General features: G+C 42.2%; 1 protein-coding gene across 6 annotated transcripts in view; it reads left to right on the top strand.

Moving 5' to 3' along the window:
• The window catches only part of szt2 (SZT2 subunit of KICSTOR complex), a 106,984-nt gene that overhangs the window by 13,946 nt on the left and 73,374 nt on the right, over nucleotides 1–19,664 (top strand). For all 6 annotated transcript variants that reach the window (XM_041934546.1, XM_041934542.1, XM_041934541.1 and 3 more), the window contains 25 exons: nucleotides 530–675; nucleotides 954–1,106; nucleotides 1,553–1,667; nucleotides 2,307–2,512; nucleotides 2,778–3,014; nucleotides 3,535–3,613; nucleotides 3,766–3,854; nucleotides 6,243–6,411; nucleotides 6,581–6,698; nucleotides 7,664–7,777; nucleotides 7,992–8,195; nucleotides 8,390–8,487; nucleotides 9,221–9,359; nucleotides 10,710–11,027; nucleotides 11,208–11,415; nucleotides 13,727–13,774; nucleotides 14,949–15,076; nucleotides 16,154–16,421; nucleotides 17,296–17,467; nucleotides 17,598–17,690; nucleotides 18,028–18,106; nucleotides 18,426–18,716; nucleotides 18,848–18,983; nucleotides 19,245–19,361; nucleotides 19,463–19,532. In XM_041934546.1, the coding sequence (XP_041790480.1) occupies nucleotides 530–675; nucleotides 954–1,106; nucleotides 1,553–1,667; nucleotides 2,307–2,512; nucleotides 2,778–3,014; nucleotides 3,535–3,613; nucleotides 3,766–3,854; nucleotides 6,243–6,411; nucleotides 6,581–6,698; nucleotides 7,664–7,777; nucleotides 7,992–8,195; nucleotides 8,390–8,487; nucleotides 9,221–9,359; nucleotides 10,710–11,027; nucleotides 11,208–11,415; nucleotides 13,727–13,774; nucleotides 14,949–15,076; nucleotides 16,154–16,421; nucleotides 17,296–17,467; nucleotides 17,598–17,690; nucleotides 18,028–18,106; nucleotides 18,426–18,716; nucleotides 18,848–18,983; nucleotides 19,245–19,361; nucleotides 19,463–19,532 (3,795 nt within the window). The remainder of the gene's footprint in view (nucleotides 1–529; nucleotides 676–953; nucleotides 1,107–1,552; nucleotides 1,668–2,306; nucleotides 2,513–2,777; nucleotides 3,015–3,534; nucleotides 3,614–3,765; nucleotides 3,855–6,242; nucleotides 6,412–6,580; nucleotides 6,699–7,663; nucleotides 7,778–7,991; nucleotides 8,196–8,389; nucleotides 8,488–9,220; nucleotides 9,360–10,709; nucleotides 11,028–11,207; nucleotides 11,416–13,726; nucleotides 13,775–14,948; nucleotides 15,077–16,153; nucleotides 16,422–17,295; nucleotides 17,468–17,597; nucleotides 17,691–18,027; nucleotides 18,107–18,425; nucleotides 18,717–18,847; nucleotides 18,984–19,244; nucleotides 19,362–19,462; nucleotides 19,533–19,664) is intronic.

The following is a 19,664-nucleotide window of genomic DNA, read 5'->3' as shown; positions in this document are numbered from 1 at the left end:
CCTCTTCCATCCCATCACCTCTGCCTCTCGCCTTTTGGGATTGACTGATAAAATGGAAGCAAGTGCTGGTTAACAGCGGCATTACATTCATCCCCGGTCACTGTCAACTCATCTGCCTCCACCACAACCAATCACATTCTGTAACACCAACCTGCTGATAACAAAGACATCAAAAAGAGAGGAGAGCTCTCTATTGCCTGTAACATTAGGCCGGTTAGGTCACCAAAGGTTTGCCTCATCAGTGTCTCCACCAGTCCACCAACACCAAGCAGATCTGTTTGGCACCAGCACAGACAAGAGGAAAGATGCAGAGGACATACAGGGTCCCTGCTCCATATCATCTATCCCTGCAGATTTGATATCCATTCCTCGTCAGCTGTCTGATAAATCTTTCAGTGGCATCATTTAGTTAGTGCACACCACTGATCTGGAAATCTCTTTCAAAGGGTATTGCACCAACTTTGAATATCTTTAAATCCAGGTTTTGTGTACTTACCTCCTCCAACTGAACGATCTCCTCTTTTTCCAGGTCTTGTCGTTGCAGCACAGTGGATCCAAAGACTCCTCTCAGTCCCAGTTTGCGTCCTACTGGAAGCCCATCCTGTCCATGGATGCCAACTTCTGGCAGAGATGGCTGCACATGCACCGCATTGCTATCATCCTTGAACATGACATGTGAGAAATCTGTAGTTGTGAATGACTATTAAAAACTATTCAAAGATGATTTGTCTGGCCTGGACCATCGGCAACAGCTTCACTGACACCAACCAGTCATGACAGAAGAAGGGATTTCTGAAAAGATAAAGACAAAAGACAAGAAAGTGGTTGTGTGGATGTCGCTCCATACTTTACAAACTCTTGGTGTTTAGCTTTGTTATCTGCCATATTTGTTTGGCTCTGTTTATTCCGGTCTGTCACTACTTCATTCAATACTAATACTGTTGTCCCTCCAGGCCTGTCCCCAAACACCTGCACACAGCTGGAAACAATGGACGCTACAGCACCATTCAGTGTCGTATCTCCCACTCTGCCCTCACATCGCTGCTGAGGGACTGGAGCAGCTTCGTACTGGTGGAGGGCTACTCGTATGTTAAACTCATATACAGGTGAGACACAGCATGAAGAAAAAACAGCACAGACAGCTGTCATTTATTTGTGTTAGGAAATACAGGACATGTGGGGTCAACAGCTTAAAGAAACGTTTGTTGTTTTATATTCCGAATACTGGCACTAAGATTATTAATGATAAGTTGTAAATGAATGATGATGGTGATATCATTGTTTTTGTATGGGAGCTCCTGGAAGCTGATATTTCTGCCAGTATGATAAAAGGGATAGGAATGAAAAATATATATTTCTGCTATGCAAAACTGGTATAGTTTTTCAGACTTCTGTCGTGTCTCTTGAAACACTAGATACTTAAATCTCCATAGGCTCTTTAAAACTCCATTAAATCCAGTAAGCCATGGAGGAGAAGTTACTGTTACTACGGTGAGGTTGTGGCCAAGATGTTGCTGGTCTACAACTGACTCCACTTATTCTGTCTCCACAGTTCCTCCGACCAGCCTCCTACGTCCTTCTACCTGGTCCGTCTCATCTCAAAGACGCCCTGCATGGTGCTGCGGCTGGGCTTCCCTATCGGCACACCAGCCCATGTTAGGAACAAGGTGCTGAGAGTCAAATGAACAGGGAGTCAACAAGCATGTCGTGAAATAAAATGAAATTGGAAAACACATTGATAATTGGAATAACAACGGGTAATTTGACAAAACAATATTTACTCAACTTACTAGATTTTTCCAGGGCTTTCACCTCCATCTGCCGATGAAGACCAGGGTCTGGCTTGGTCAGTACGCTTAGAGTTTACTGGGTTACTACTGTAGCGGCGAAGCTAGTTAGCCAGACAGGCTAACATTTGCAGTTTACGTGAAACCAACAACAAAAAGTCGACATCCTCCAAACTCTTGAGATACAGATCTCCACTCTTCTTAGAGCCTGCACACTGCATCAACATGTAGAGAAATGCAAAGCTCAAAGGCTTTGACACAAAATATGTTGTTTGAAACCTGGTAATGTATCTCAAAACCTTTTCATGTTTGTGTTGGTTAGAACTGTAATATCTGCCGTCAGCATTTGGCTTCCAGCTTTCTGTAAAACCAACAGGTTCATGAATTAGACCTGTACTTCATTTGGGAACTGGCACTGGTCACATCTGCACAGACACACTGATGAATCAAAAGGGCCTAAAAACTGAGTGGTGTATTTCCTCTGTACTAACCTGGTTTAACATTTGTGTTTTTGATCAGATTGTGGATGAGCTGCGAGAGCAGATCCTCAAACTTCGCTTCCCTCATCGCGTTCAGAACAAGGAGGCGACCCCCAAAACCAAGAGGAAAATAGTAGGCCATCCATCACCATCCAAATCTCCTTCCATCCCCGCTCCCAAACCGGCACTGTCAGACAGACCGTGTGTGGTGGTGCTCAATAAGCCCATGGAGAAGCTGCTCATACGGTCAGTGCAGATCATCATAACTGCACAACATGGAACCAAATAAAGAGCTGGACTGTGTCACACAAACCTGACACTTATTTTAAAAAGCAGTTGTAACATTTCTTTGAGCTCTGCCATTTCTCTCTTTTCTTTTTAAAAAATATCAAAGTAAAAGTATTGGTTCCTTTGGTTTGTGGCTACAGATGAGTCAGAATATGACGTGTTAACAGCCAGTGTGTGATACGAGGCTTTGATTTGAATGAAGTGAACCACGGATGCTTTGCAGGTATGAGAAGCTGCCGTTGGACTTCAGGACACCCTTCATTTTCAACATGGAGAACTTTCCTCAGCCCTCCAACAGCACCGTCCCCCTCTGCATGGCAGCCAACCGGACAGCTTCCTCCACCCTGGCCTCTCTGTCCCGTTACTTCCTGCACCAGCGCTGGGTGTGGGCCGTGCAGAGCAGCCAAGGACTGACTGTGGCCATGCAGGCTGTTGCTCACATTCTGTCCATGCTGTCAGAGTGAGTTCACACACTTTGTCTGATGAAATGTGGGTTTTCTTGTGCCCATATTCAAGCAGCATTTTAAATTAGTTCAGAAAAAGACATTCAATATTTTTTTTGTTATGTTGCATTTTCTTAATCATTATAAACAATGATTAAATTGATAAATTAAAAAAATGAATGAATGAATGAAATATGTTGGTGTTATCTCCACCAGGTGTAAGCCTGGACGTAGCAATGGTGTATTAAATGCTGTTAATACAGTCTCATAAACACAGCATGTTAGTGTGTTCCAGACTTTCAGTGATGGACTGTAACAGACTTAAATAGTAAATTCTGGGCAAACAGAAAACAACATTTGTTTATTGGCAAATGTGACCCGAGCATTCTTTTGTCATTAGTGCAGAATTATACAGTAGCTGTTTCAATACTGTTAGGCTCTTAAATGCTTACAGACATGGCAGCTCAGTAGGTTTGATGTGGAATAAGCAGCTTTGTGGAATTTGTTCTCTGAAAATCTCTCTTGATGTCTGTATAGGATCCGCATTTCAGAAGGCTTTCACTTTGCTGCCAGTGGAGAGGGCATCGTTAACATGGTGATCGAGCTGCCAATGAAGGTAAAGACCAACAGGACTCCAAGTGATTTGGAACGTGTTGAAGTTTTCCATTTGCACTATTTTGATGTTAGAACTTCAGTACGGTAGTGTTTCTGTGTGTTGGGGTGTGGTTTTCCTAATTTGTTTCTACTGAATTTAAATTCTGTCCTCAGGGCATGTCAGGGGACACGGACAGAGAGAGTCACTCTTGTATTGTTCAGTACATCCTGTTTCCACCTCACTCTACATCTACTAAGGACAGGTAAGACTGTCAGTAATCACCTAGAACACCTTACTCTAATCAATCTGATGTGCTGGAAGGTTTGTTACACAGAGCCATGTGGGAGGGCATGTTTGGAAACTGTGTGGAAAGGGACAGCATTCAGATTTATGACACATATGATGTTGCGGTAGGACTCTTAGCAAAGCTTTTCCACTGAGGAAAGCCATCAGTGCCTTTGCTCTTTCAGTGAAGAAATACTTGTCCAGTTGTGATATAAATGATGCTACAGCAGCATCTGCATTAACCATTTTAGGAGTAATTCCTTTGCTGTTGTCCTACCTAAACCATGTTTGCTGTCAGTAGTTCCTCAGAGGAGGCTGATTGGTCTGAAACGACTATATATATATTAATATTTGTGTATGCATCAGAAATGCATTTGTGAACCATATTTTTATTTGTTTTACATTTAAAACAGTAACTATTTTTGTGTGCATTGAAAAGTATTTTATATATCAATCCTGAAATACATTTATGAAACATTCTGTGTGCATTCATCCATATTGAGACTGATCTGACTCCATGTACACACACTGTAATCATTTTACATGAAGGTGTGCTATAAATCCCCTTGAATGCAGTATTGTGAAGTGGGCTTTGTGGAAGAACATATGAAAATCCATCCCATCATCCTCACCACTGTCCACACCCCCTTACATTTAAACAAGGCTACAGTGAATCCTAAAATCACCACCAGGCATTGATCACAAAGGATTGAGTTGACTAGTTCCTGCATCAAGTAAGTGACTACAGTTCGGTGGTCAGAAAGTGAAATGCTGTGAACATCCCTGTGTTTTATACTGTAACTGAAAACACAAAAGGTCTTATAAATTCAGCACTTAGTTTATTGATGTATTACTTGAAGGATATGAACACATCACTTCCACATTACGATTCAGTTCAATTCAGAATGACCAAATTTGTTCATTCTGAATTTGAATGTCTCTGATAACCTGAAGGATCAAGTGATCCTTATTGGCTCAGCAACTTCTCTTCTTAAGCTCATATCCAAGCCTTAAGTTTAATGTCCCAGTCTGACACAGTGCTGCAGCTTTGCCTAAACAGAGTAGGGCCCACAGATGCTGGTTGCGTTTACATTAACATTGGCCAGTTGAGGTGAGAATGTGAGAGCATACAGGAGCAGTTTGTGCGGGAGCAGAGGAGGAAGCTATACATCAAATAAAACTGACTTATGATCTGATACATTTTCAGACATTTAAAATTAGAGGGCAGGAACCTGAGGATAAAAGTAAGTCCAGACTATGGTTTGGACAAGCATTGGACTTTTGACTGAACCAGAATAAAAGATTCAGTAATGAGTAAGAATTCTTTGGCTTGACATGAATGTGAAGTGGGCAGACCCTGTCATAGTTCGACAGTTCAGAGAATTCACTGATGAAGGCATTTGAATGTTTTGGTGTTCTGTAAATCCAGACAAAAAGCATGGTGTCTTTACCAGTAATTTAGAAGGATAATGAGTCAAATGACATAAACTGGCCAACTGAGACTAGAGAGCAGGTCATATTCCTGAAAATAACTACCTGGACCAGAGGATGGGAGCTGGCTAAAGAAGTGGAAATCTGGGGATACCACTTCCATCGCCCTGGTTTATCCAGGCTTCAGTGAGGAAGAACAGGTCATGTTTGTTAGTGTTAATATGAGGGATAAGGTCCTGACATTCAGTAGCCCCAGTCTGGCAAGATTTGGGTGAGTACAGACAGACTGTGTTATATAACAGAGATGTATGAATGTATAGCTGTGGGGTTGAGGGCAGGGTCTTAATAGGGTGACACAGTGTAAAAAGTTGTTTTTAAACAAAAGTGAGTTGAAATTTCTGGCAGGGGTCTACATTGTAGTGACTAGTATGATGTGACTAGGCATTTCTATTATCAGAGGCAGCACAACTAGAATTAAAAGATTCAGCAGGCAGATTCAGAAGAGGCCTAACAGGCCATCAGGGTGGTGATGAGGAAACCTTGCAGGAGAGTAAAACAAGCCAGACATGTAGACGGTGATTCAGAGGTCAGGTGCCAGCCCATTCACTACTGGTGTTGTTTTTGAAACAACCTTAAGATGGTGCCAAGGAGATGTTCAAATTCTACATCTGTGAGGCCAAACCATGTGCAATGTAAGCCCAACAGTCTGCAAGGAGTCCTCAAACTGATGAGCAGTCCTTAAAGAAGATGGAGGAACTTGGTTAACCTGCAGACTGAATGAAAACCTGCAGACTCTTGTGGTTTTAGCTCAGAGGTCTGGTCTGCATACCACTGACCCTCTTTCATGATTGCTGTCTGCATTTCCTTGCAGTTCGGTTGAATTGTAATTCTGCATTTGACAGCCTATTGTCTTTTGTCTTTCATGGGACTCCAGCTTCTCCACCGATGACGACAATGACACTGAAGTGGAGGCTGTAGACGTGGACACTGAACTGAACCTAGTGACGGAGTGCTGGGTAGAGCCACAGAGCGGCACAGTGATGAACTGCATGGACCAGCATCGCCACTTCCAGGGCCTCAAGTACCAGGAGATCCCTCAAGCAGTGTGTATAACTAATTCATACAGCAGCTAGTCCCACAGTGAAAGTCTGTCCACCCACTCATTTATTCTGAAACAGAGCTGAGGGTGGCTTCTGGAGGAGATGGTGTAGTCTGTATGTTTATTTATATTAAGGAGCATGAAGTTGTGTTTAAGAGTGACCTTCTGTGTAGATCTTCCCGAGGGATTTGGCCTGTATGTCAACCATGATGACCTTTGAGTATTTGAGCCAGCTGTGTCAAAATAAGGACCAGGTCTGCTCACTGCCAACTGAACTCAAGGATGTGAGAGGTAACAATCTCTCTGCTGTTTAGAAACATTGTTCATCGACACTGTACATGCTATTAATTCTAGATTGGTGGCCAGCAGCGTTGGAGGTTCAGATCCTTTCTTTAAGAAAAGGTAGCATTATCACACTGTTTCAAATAAAATGTTAGGTTGAAAATGTTAAGTAAAAATAACATGTATCAGTATAAAAAGTGCAAGTTATTATGCAAAACACATCCGTGTGAGTGTTATGGTTTTCTATTATAATTATGGATTATTATAACTGATGCATTATACATACAGGATAATACATTAAAAGCCTTCACAGGGTATAATCTCCCTCTGTCTTAGTTTACTTTTGGTGTAAAAAATGCAGGAAGTGCTGAGGTTCATTTACAGTCGAATAACAGTGATTATAAAAAAAAAGGTTAATTAATGAGTGAATGAATACAGTAATTCTGTCTATCATCCACTGAAAGAAATGTTGAATTAAAGGGGGTGGATACAACACACCTGTAATACAGTAAATACCACAATTCTCAAGATCCAGTGTTTGATTATGAAGTCTGAGAGAACAACCAGGTGCAATGTGAAGTCAAATGACATCAGTTAAATCTGGTCACTTATAAAGGCTAGGTGGAAAAACATCGCTGATGGCAGTAATTTCTTGTACTATTGTGGTTCACATGATAAATTCAGCATAATGTACATTTCCACAGTAGTACTGCTGCACCGAGTTTCTTTTCTGTAGCAGAAATACTGCTCACTAATAATTCCAGCCGCTTCGACTTTGCTGTTTTTTCTGTCAGTGTTTCACACCAGCGTTATGGACTTTTGAGCTGTTTGAAGGTTTTTAATGTGATGCGTTTGTAATTGAAACAAGGCTTGGCTGAAGCCTGGTATATGACTGGAGTGTGTGTGGTTAATGTGTGTATTGCTGTATTTGAAAGGCAGAGTGAGTAGTGGATGGGTTGCCTCTGTGTGTGCAGGAGAAGCCCTGGCCTCTGAGGACAGCATTCACATGGTTCCTTTCCAGTTTGAACTCATTCAGCTGCTGCCAAAATGTCAGCAGGTTGAGCTCTTCTTCCTCACATTCAGTACAGGTACAGTACTCATACGGTCCATACACCATTCCCTTCAACAGGGACAATAATATAAATCCATCGAGAAATAAATACCTCTATAGTCATTTGCAATGACATAAAAAAACAAACCGTGAGAGTCAATAATACCAGGCAATACTTAACCCTGTCCTTTTTAAGAAACAGGGAGTCTTCCTTGTTTTCATGTGTGTCTCCTTCACCATTTCCTCTGTAGCAGTGGAGAATGAGGAGCAGGTTCACAGCTCCCCCTGTCTGCCCAACGAGCTTCTGCTCAGCCTCTTCCACAACAGCCTGGAGCATGAGCTCAGTGACAGAGAAATCCCACTGGCTGACAGCGACCACGTCACCTTCATGCACCATATCTTAGAGCGAGAACGAGATGGCCATGCCGCTCCTTTCTCCTTGCCTGTTATTAAAGGTCAGCACATGTCCCTGCATGTCCTCTCTGCTGTTACTGTATCCAATTTATGTGACTTTATGAAAGGTGAACTTCCACATTAACAGAACTGCAGGGCTTTGATGTGTTGACATGTGCCCTCTGATGTCAGTTCTTCCTGATGAGTTACTGTCTCTTCCAATCTTTCATTATTTCTGCCTCTTATGTTTTGTCAGAGGAGTGTGTGAAAGCTGCAGACAGACAGGACACCATGACGTCATTCCACACCACTGGCAGCAGCAAAGAAGTGATGGGATCCACCAGCACTTTACAGGTAATCCCATCATAATAATAAAAACTATTTGATTTGATGTTATATTCTTGTTACAGTCATACAGCTGGCATTAACAGACTAAAGGTGGAGCTGATGAAATATAAAGAGTTATCATGTTAAAGACAGACCCACTGTCCTGCTGGCTGACACAATAAATTCAATGTAATGTACATGGACACAGCACTAATTCCAGAGTCATGTCATACTCGCCACTCTGCCTCTCTCACTTTTCAAAATGCTTTTTTGATTCACTAATTAGTTCCACTTGGTAAAACTTGTTTTTGAGACACTGTTAAACTGCTGTCAGTGAACTCAACACAAAGCCTAACAGGAAAGGGAGGGTTAGTGTCCTATGAGCCACTGGAAGACTTTGTGAAATATTAGTGTTGCTGTACTGATGGAATTACTACTATGGAAAGACACATTATGCTGCGTTTATCAAGACAGCAGATAAACATGGAGGAAGTGTTGAGTTTGCATCAGCAGTCAGTAAATTAAAACATGAGTAAATCAGAAAACATACTTATAACACAAGGGAAATGAGACATAAAGGCCTGTCTCCATTATATGCCTGTTTTATGTAGTTCTTTGGATCTCTCTGCTTCTGTCTGCAGTTGTGGTAAAAAAAAAAAGCTTTAGGTAAATAAATTGAAATCTGCTGTGGGAGTTGTGAGAAGAGCGACTAATGAGTCCTTACAAGTACAGTAAAAAACATGTGTCTCCTCTCTGTCAGAGTTTCAGTAATGCAGACCTTGTGGAAGAAGAGCCCTTGCAGAGGGAGAGGAGCTGCTCTGTGCCACAGTGGAGGTGCTATGCCAAGTACATCAGCTCCCAGCAGATCCTCCTCACCTTCCTTCCTGCTTCCTTCACAGGTACACCTTCAATTATCAGGCTGTACAGTACAGCGTATATGTAGCACGAGCAACCAGAAAATTGGTCTGTGTGATGAATGAAATTGCTGCAGTACCCATGCAATACAGCTTTGCCGTTTGTGTGTGTGTCAGACGGTCTGAAGCAGTGACAAAATGCTCTGTAGCTAGAGCTGCTTGTTTTAGTGAGGCTAATCGATAGCACATCATTATTCTGCTGGGAAGTCTCTCAAGGCAGCTGGCTGAATTTCAACCGATTTTCAAGCAGTTTGCAAATGCCAGCTGTGTATTTATGATAGAGGATAGTTGGTTTATCTTATGTAGACAATAATGGTCATAGTTCTATGATATAATAATTCGATGAATTTACCCTATATTATTAGTTTCTAAGTACAGTATATTTTTTTTCTTCCTTCATGTCAACTGGCTGCGATGTTATAAATTTATTTCAATTTTTTGGAAATAATGAATATTTAGTTAAATAAAATTACACAAATACAACACACACTAAAGATAAAAGATTAAGTAGTGGCAGGCTTCACAGTTGTGTTTTTAATTACATTTATAGTGAAATATTCAAAAATAGCTAATTTCCAAGTCACACGTTGTAGAAAAAATATAAACCCAGTGTCCCAGCAGGGTCGTGCAGAGTTGCAGTGTAACAGTGACACGTTCTGATGAACAAATCTTAGTCTTGTACAAGTGAAAATAAAGGACTTAGGGCTTCATGTATATACAAGAGAGATGAACAATACATTTCAAAAGATTGATTATAATTGACAGATATCATTTTCAACATCTTACCAATAGACAATGTAAATGAAATTCTGTTTGTTTTTTTTTCGCCTGACATACCTCAACTTAACTTAGCAACAGGACGGTCATTTTCTGATAGCTTAGGTTAAGGATCATTTATTGTGATAAGAAACGACTGAAACACTGCAAAATAAAAATAAGGGCAAAGTGAGATGGGAAATGTGTCAATATAATGCAAAGTGGATGAAGGGTTTCTCTTGGCTAGCTGTCGACGAGGAGCAGCAGCTGTCATTCTGTTGCTGCTCCAGGGAGGCAATGACTTGAATCTGTTGCATTCTGTTAAAGAACAAAGACATCTTTGGTATCTAGTTTTTAGTTGTTACACAGCTTCCCATGTTTGCCAGTCATGTGATAAGCTGCACTACATGTGGTTGTTTTTAGAGGTGGTAGCAGATGTTTTATACTGCCTGTGCTGCAAAACTGTTAGCCTCTGTAAAAAAAAGTTGAGATACAACCCTGACTAGATTTACTGTGACGTGTGTCGACAACATTCTCATAGTGCAAAAGAGTCAAATGTGGATACTGTTTATTTTGCAGATGTTCTGATGTTGATGGCGTCAGGGCTGGAGACAGACCCTCAGAGTAACGTCAGCACGCAGGAGGACGACACTCTGACTCCCAGCAACAAATCTCAGCCGGACTCCCTGTCTGGCTCCACCAGTGGGCTGGACAGGTCTGAGTCTGGCCTCAGTCTTGCCAGTAAACTCAGAAGGAGCTCCAGCAGCGGACACTTCACCACCAGGTCCCCTGTGCTCTCACCACGGTCCGAGGGCCAGACTGGACCAGCTGACTACCTGATCCTGGACCAGGAAAGCTGGGACAGCAGAGTGTCCGAGACAGAGACCCCAAGCTCAGGTCGGTCTAATACTCTTGTACAACATTGTTGTTAAAACCAAATTAGTGCAGTCCAGTCAAAAATGGCTTAAGAGCCAAAGTTAAGTAATGCCACACACTTGTTGCCTGTTAACACAGATGTATTAGTAACAGGTAGGGCTGAACGATTTGGGGAAAATATCTATTTTTCTAACTTTCCAGACCTGGGAGAAAAAGAGGGAGTCCAATTCTCTGAACCTCAGAAGGCAGATTTCCACATCAGCTTCAGCAGGCAGGTTTCTCAGCAGAGTACGAGTGACAGCAGCCAATTAAAATGTCCAGTCTACGTCTACAACTGCTCCCTGGAGCACCTGAAGGAGCAGCTGGTACACCGCAGCTCCAGCCGGCAACCCAGGGACATCTTCTTCAGGTACTGTGCTCACTTGCAGGAGTAAAGAAAATACAAGTACTGATAATAGACTTTTCTATTTATCCACCTTCCAGACATTCTGGAGAATGTTCTGCAGAAAAAACATACTCCGTGATCTTTGATCTTGGCAGTGAGAATTAGTCATTATTAACTATTAACTTACAATGTCGTCAACATTAATTATTAAGATATGTAGATAAAGGTACTTCCAGTTTATTACAACTTTGGTCATTTTTTCAGTTTAGGCTATCATTCCTATTAGTAATAATGATTGTTCTCACCAAGGTCATTTCTGAGACCTGGGACCACAGTGAAATCTGGAAAAAGTAGTCAACCAACTCATAGATAGTATAGGAGTAGATAATATGTGAATGTAGAGTACTTGCAGCGTTGATATTTGGTATCTTTTTTTCTCTTGATGATCTTGGCTTTTGAAATGCTGTTTGAAAGGCAGCAGCAGTAGCAGCAGGTGACAGTATAGCTTTGAGAGAGCGGTGTGACAGCAAAAGAATCGTCAGAGCACAGCTAAACTTCTCTGCTATGATGAGTGCATTGGATATATATTGAGAGGAGTGAGAGGAGTATGCCATGTGAGTGTAGTGGCAGATTGGACTTGACTTCCTGAACTAGCTTTCAGGCTTCACTTGATTTGTGTGTGCACTAGGGTTGAAATATTGGTAAAATATTTTATTATTATCCTTTTATTAAGGTCTATGTATCTTTCCTGTCATGTATCAAAGAAAATAACCATAGACACATTTCTTTCTATGACTAATCAGATGCCTTACAAATCAGAATCATGAAGGCACATATGCCATTGATTTACAACATCACCCACAATGGACTAATACAACCAGAGATAAGAGAGTTGTGAAGATCAAGCATTGCTTTCTTTGGACTGGGGTGCCACATGGACCTGTGCTTGGCCCCCATCTCTTCTCAATATACACCACCATTGCTATACCAATGATGCTGAGTTCTATTTGTCCTTCCTGCCAGATGTCCCAGCTGTCTCAGCAATGATATCAGCCTTCCCTCAATGATATGTCCAAATGGATGATAGGAAGCCGCTTTTAAGTCTCTCTCTAACACTGAACTTGTGTTGATACCAGACAGTCCTTCTGTTCAGCACAACATTAGTATCCAGTTCAGCTCCACCTCATTCTCTGCAACAAAGTCCGCAAAAAATCTGCTCTTTGTATGTGATGTCCAGCTGACTTTTGAGTATATTGCATCTGTCACCTCTTTTTGCAATAATTGTATAACATCAGAAAGATCAGGTCCTACCTGATTGTGTATGTGGTTCAGCTCCTTGTCCAGGCACTTGTCATCCCTCACCTCGACTATAGTAACATCCCTCTGTCAGAGCAGCCAGCATGCACAGTAAAACAGGAACGATCCAAAATGTGGTAGCATGTCTGGTCTTCAAGTCGCTAATGTTTGGCCACTACCAGGGCACTTGCCTACATGGAATCACTACAGTTTGCAGATGAATGATGACTTCTCCTGCCATCACTGTAAGGCAGGAAATCTCAAATCAAACTCTTCTCCTGTGTGCTTCTTCTGTGGTGGAACAACTTACTGAACTACATTCAGTCAGCAGAATCCCGTTGTCTTTAAAAATCCCTGGAAGAACAAGCACTTAGGCACCGACTTTGCTCTCTCGCTCTCAAAAAAAGAGAAAACAATAGTGAGTTATGTTACTTCATGCACCATCAGGTGCTGCAGCACTTATACTTGAAGGCTTCTGCTGATCTGCTGTGGCACTGGAAGGTACCTCATTTAAAAGTGTTGGCTAAATGAATAAATGAATAAATGTAAATGTCACGTAAGTGAGAGGAGCGGAGGAGAGGAGAATCAGTGGTTTCAGTGACCACTGATTTGTGCTTGTGCCTTCTTATCAATGAACCAGATATGTTCTTATACATCAAAACATCTTTTGTAATGATGTTTCAACCAGAGTTTATGACCGTTGGTGCTGTAGAAGTGCTGCTCAGCTAGCATTGTGGTTAGCTGGCAGTGGACTGGCGGTGCTTTAGGTAATCTGGGTGAATGTTTGCTTTGTTTACATCCTGTATGATGTGCAACTACTTTTTGTTCCCAGATTTCAGCAATTACTTTGGTGAGTATAATGTTACTGTGAGTGCTGGACGAAGCGACACAGAGACGAGCCAAGTTGTAATAAACATGCATTGTCCTTTAGCTGAAGTACTTCCCATCATTGTTTGACCCACTCACCCATGAATTTTGTCAGAACTTGCAGTCCGTTGTTAACATGTGTGTCTTTGATTGTCTTCACGCGTGAGAATAGAGCTCAAGATGCTGAGTCCTGGGAGATGAATCAGCAGATGAAGTTCAGGTAGCACAGCTTGATTCTCTCTGTCTGCTCTCCTTCCCTCTCTGCTGAGGGGCTGCTCAGCTTTCATTGGACCCCTCTGAGAAGTCAGGATGCGCTTGTTTTCTGGAGAGGGGGAAAGTGTTGCTTCTCTTCATTCTGTAGGCTCCAAAGCCATTTTCTCTTCCCAGGCCTCGCTGTGCTTCTTCTTCAGGCTTGTGTTGCTGTGTACACACAGTAGGTGCAGTGCTGCTAAGTAACGTCATCATGAGGTGAAAAAGTAAACGTTAAAACAGGAGACAAATTCTGGTTCAATTGTGAGATGGAATATGATATTCAGACACCACATGCACACAGGCACATAGTCAATGGAATTACAAAAAGTAACATTTTGAATCTCTCAAGTATTATTAGTATTGAAATTTAATTTTGTAATTCTAATTCACATTAATTTATCTTTGAATACAGAGCAAATAAAGAGAATTTTTTGACAAATTAAATGACTTTTAATATTCCTACAATGCATTCTTTAAATGCAATTCATTTTAACAAATTATTATCCCTTACTTTATTAATTAAGAAGTGTTTAAGTTAAGACTATGAGACGATGGTGGCTCACTTCAGACACATCTGTACGTGCTGTTTTTGTGAAAGAGGCTCTTGCAGAATGTATGAGCTGAAAAATGTTTCAGCTCCATCAATAAAGAGTGTTTTGTACTAAAAGCCAAGAGCAGACCACTGATCAGACCGCTGTGCTTCGGCAGACTTGCAGAGTGAATGTGTATGTAGCAGCAGTTTGTTTTGAGGGACGTTTTGACACATGGACGAAAACACTTAAACACAAATGGGCCATCTTTGGCTATCGAGCACTTTTTCCTCTTGTGATTTTTTTTTTTTTATGATGCTTCAAACACATGCTGCGGAGGTTCAGCTGTCCCACACAGGCTTGTTGGCTTCTTTGACTTTGCTTACTGTTGGAGATCTGGGCTCAAGCTGTCTAAATGCTTATGCAAAATCATGTGGAATGGAATTGTCTGTATTTTGAAACTTCCTTTGTATTTTTACCCTTACTGTATGTGAGATTACGTCTATGTGGATCAACATAAATCTTTTGGGTGATTGGAGTCCATGTTGATCCTTCTTTCGTCTTTCTCACTGAGCGTGTTTATTTCCTGTCTCTGTGTATGTCCTCTGGCAGGTCACTGTCTCATGACCGTAGCAGTCCATCTCCTTGGATCGACCTCCTGGCTCAGCCTCACAAACACAAGGATCTGGCCAACTACTGCAGTCTGCTGCAAGAGCATTACCACCAGAGCTACGTCAAAGGTGACCCCCCCCCACCACAACATACGCTCAGATGAATGTTATGTTCGCCTAAAATTCAAACTGTTTGTCTGTCATCATCATTCTCTGCTGGTAGAATTACCCTGTCAGGTTTTTAAAGATTTTAATTTTTTTTTTTTTCTGCATTTAAGATTTAAATGTCTGTCAGCCTGTCCATGATTGCATGTTCTGCCCATTTACAAGCGCGTAGCCACATTTTTGTCAGTATGCAATAACAAATTGATGAATGTGGTCCTTTCTTGTAAATAGCTGTATCAGTTGCTTGACTGAATAATAGTAAAACTTTATTTGTACAGCATATTTGATACGAAAAGATGAAATAAAATGCAAAAACATTCAAAACAAGAATATTCTTATAGAATATATTCTTAAGAGAGACAGCAAATCAGAGATATTTAAAGAAAACAATGATATCATTTTCTTATTGCCTACAAAACCCATAGTAGGCTCATCCAATCAGCTTCCCAGTGCTTGTATGGGACCATAGTCACCTGGTGATAACCTTACAGGGCCACATGTTGAACATGTTGAACCAAAGTGGGGAGAGAGTGGAGCCTTGGAGAACTCTGTGAATAGTGATTCGCCTATACTCGTGTCTGTCCCTTAAATGGGCTTAGCCTGAGAGCAAGAGAGACCCCCACACAGTTTTCCTGTCTGTCTTGCAATATGTTGTGCTGTGTTGAGTGCAGCACTGAGTTCTAACAACTCAACTCAAGCTGTGATGCCATGCAGATAAAAACATTTTTTTAAAGCCTGCAGAGAGAATATCGAAGCAGCAGCAGGAGGATTTCAGATGTTGCACACTTCCTGGGTTTATGGTTGATAGGATCAAATTCTGTCAGTTATTTCTGTTTGTATGTGTGAAAATACACTGGTTTTATTTCTGGTTGGTCAGTCGTTAAGTTGCACTGCTGCAGTGCTACAAAAATTGAGAAGTTCTATTTTAAAGACAAAGCTGTTGGAGAAGCATGTTCTTTTGAAGTACAGATGAAAGTCAGTGGCTGTGTGACTTGTGTCTAACACAGCAGTGGTCGTGGATTTGCTCACTGTATTCTCCAGGTGTGTACCGGAGCTTGCAGCAGTCGTACAGCATCAGCTCCCAGGATGTCCTGATGGCCATGGACTACTGTGAAGAATCCCTGCAGGAGATTGACGTCACCTCCTTCCTGCATACCCTCTGTGGACACATCAGGGTCTTCAGGGAGCATGGGGAGGCTCCAGGATGGGGTCGGAATCTAAAACCTCCAAGTACCCCGGCCACCTTTATCATTGGAGAGATGGAGGAGGACCGATCAGATGACAGGCCAGCCATGGCCTCCTCATCCAGGTATGTATATGAACCACACACACACACACACACACATACACACACACATACACATAGAAAGATAACATAATGGACCCCTGCCATCTAATGTTTATATAAATTTACAACTTAAACAGAGCTGAACTATGGAAGCGTACAGTATACAGTGTCATATTTAGTATGAATAACAACAAATAATATACAGAATGTGACAAATGACCAGAAGGACATATAAAACAACATGAGAACTTATATACCTGCTTATGTTCAGGTTTGCATCTACAGTAAAATTGCAACACTAGGAGACCCCGCACACTTTGAACACAGTTCCTTTTCATTTTATTAGCAGCATTGTGGCCTACTACAGACTCAAGGTTTAAATGAGGACTTTGACATCAAGCCCTTCTTGTGGGATTGTCCTATCAGTATGGCCTCAGTTTTAGACCTCAGCAGAGTAGAATGTCACAGAACTAGAAGCCTTTTGCAGGAGGAATGGCTGAAAATCCCACAAATAGCTGGCTATAAAAAGCCTTTGCAAGCCGGGATATTTGCCAAAGAGGGTGTTATGTTAAGCACTGACCATGCAGGGTGCCCAAACTTTTCCTCTGGGCCCTTTTCCTTTTTTCTTATTTTAAAACTGTAAAAGATGGAAATACAAAAAGTAATCTTGCTTAAAATATTAGAGAAATGTGTCGTCTTTATGCTGTAGGAAATTGGGCCATCTTTTACTCTCCAAGGGGACCCAAACTCTTCCATGTTACTGTATATCCCTCATTTGCTTCCTATGGGTGTTTGCCTGAGGGAGACCTGAAGTTGGTCAACAGATCTCTGAGAAAGTTTCTATGTTTCCTACGGGCTTGCGCAGTCATTGATGTTATGATTTTTCTGGGAGTAGTATTGAAATGGAGGATGTCAGTGAAGCTGAATCTAGAGGGAAGTCATCTGTTCCTACATCTCCACTGATCCTGGATGAGCCCAAGACAGCCAGTATCCCAGAGTTCCCTCTGACTCTGCTTCAGACACAGCCCAAGTGTGAAGTGTATCCAGATCTGCACAAAATAATACAGGTATTGTCTGAAGGCTTTTTTTTTTCTAAGTAGACCTTGTTATTCCTCTGAGTAATTAGTAAGTACATGAGATAATAAGGTAACAAGGTGAAGCTGATGGCTTAAAAACTTCAATCAAATCATTTGACAGGATAAATTCATGGAGATTGTGTCTCAGTACTTCAAAACTGTGCCCTCCAATCCACACTACTTCTTCTACTGCCCATCATCTTCCAAGAGAGAGGTGAGTTGACAAAGTTTACATTTCCTGTCGCTAACTTGTGTTCAGACTGACTGTGCTTTGCTTTCATATCTCATTATCATTCAAGATAAAAATAAATAGAGTATACAGGAAAAGGAAATGGTTGGGTGGGGAAAAAACAACAGAGGAAAATGTATTTGTTGAACGAAAGAAAAATCTAACGTAGAGATAAATGAGTCATGCCTGAGGGTGATCTGTGCATGGGAAAAGCAATCAAAATGTATGCGTCAGCTCTGGCCTGGAAAGAGACACCACTCCAACATCTGCACATGAAACAATTCTGCTGATGATCAGACTGCGCTGCGGTTTGTCTCCTCAGGAGGACTCAGAGGACGGTGAGACAGGGAGGAGACCCAGTGAGGAGCTGGTGTCAGAGGCTGAGCCAGCTACCGAGGACGGTGAGGGTCTATCACACATTTATCAGGCTTTGAGATGTTTTTAATGTAGTTTGGGACACAGCCATCAGTTGCATTGCTTATTCTGACAATGCATTCACACAGTCAGTTAAATCCTGCAAACCTAAAAACAGAATGTTACAAGTGGGAGACCTGGTTTCAGATGCAGAATAAGTGACGACACTACAGACAGCAGAACACCTCCCAAATCCCACAGGTCTGTCAGTGCTTTGTGAACACTCCTCAGTCTGTGTGCTGACCCTTTCAGTTGAGAGACACTACACTGTGATATGATGCTGAGCGGTTTACTTTCTCTGTGTAGAAAACATGCTGGGCTGCTGCGTCCTGACGGAGAGCGACACAGATTTGGTGGTGGAGTACGAGGAGCATGCAGGCGCCAGCTCCCACGGGGAGGGTGAAGACCGGTCGCTGTCGGACTCCAACACCGTCAACCAGGACCAGGACTCCTTCAGCATCCTGGAGGGAGACTCCCTGCTGGAGCAGGAGGGGCCACAGCTGGACATGCCACCGCTGTTTGTTCATGTCACTTGTTCCGTCAATATGAAAAGCTGCCATGGCTCCATGCCCATACAAACACTGCCTACCTGCCTTGGTGAGTGCCGCCTAGATTGTCTGTTCATGTCCACACTTAGAGCCCATGAGAAGCCAGGTTAAGATCTCTGGGTTCCTCCCGCAGAGACTATTGCTTTTGTTGCAGTGCTTATTTCAGTTTTGTGATTGCAGGTGAGATTATCCCCTGCTTGGAGAATCCTGAGGCCTTGCAGTCAGTGGATTTGAATGAGCTCTCAGTCACATTAGACATTTTTGTCCTGACGCTACCTCTGGAGATCGAAGTCATGGCTGATTTCCATCATAACCGGTGAGTCAAACCGTGAGCAAAAGCCACAATTCAGTGGAGGATTATTCAAAGTTTTGTTTGGACACAGCATAAAAGGCTGAAGACATGTCTAAAACAGGGGGAGAAGTTGTCCGAGTTGTCATTACTCTGTGCATCCTTGGGCCAAGCTGTCTTCTAATGTGATATGACGATCAGCTGAATTGAAGCGAACGTGTGGTCCTTTGAGTAAGTGTGAATGATGAAACCACGGCGTGGCACGTCACAGCTGCTCTTTGTGTGCAGCTACACCTCGGAGAGCAGTGTGTCCCTGAATCGTTCACCTGGACAGCCCTCGTCCTATCGCTCCGATGAGGAGCTGATGGCGGTGTTGGACAGCCTGAGGGGGGCCGGTGTCGATGGGTGAGCTCGTTCAGCACATAGGCTTGTTCTACATGACGATACTGAGCTGGGATTTCTGTCAAACAGGGGTTTCTGTTTGTCTGATATCTGTCTTCCATCAGGGTCTCTGGTGATTCTTTATCCAAACTGCCCATTCCTCACAAGTTAGCAATTCTGGCTACAATGGATGAGGTGAGTCTTCTTCTTCTGAATGTGAGCTAGCAGCAGCAACGCAACGATACAATACACCATCTATTATAGACATCGAGAAGAACAGTTCACAAGTGCACTTTCAAAAGTATAATAACAAGTCTTGTTGAGTTT

Source organism: Chelmon rostratus, chromosome 4, assembly GCF_017976325.1.
Source record: "Chelmon rostratus isolate fCheRos1 chromosome 4, fCheRos1.pri, whole genome shotgun sequence".
NCBI lineage: Eukaryota > Metazoa > Chordata > Actinopteri > Chaetodontiformes > Chaetodontidae > Chelmon > Chelmon rostratus.
This window is presented reverse-complemented; position numbering and strand designations above follow the sequence as displayed.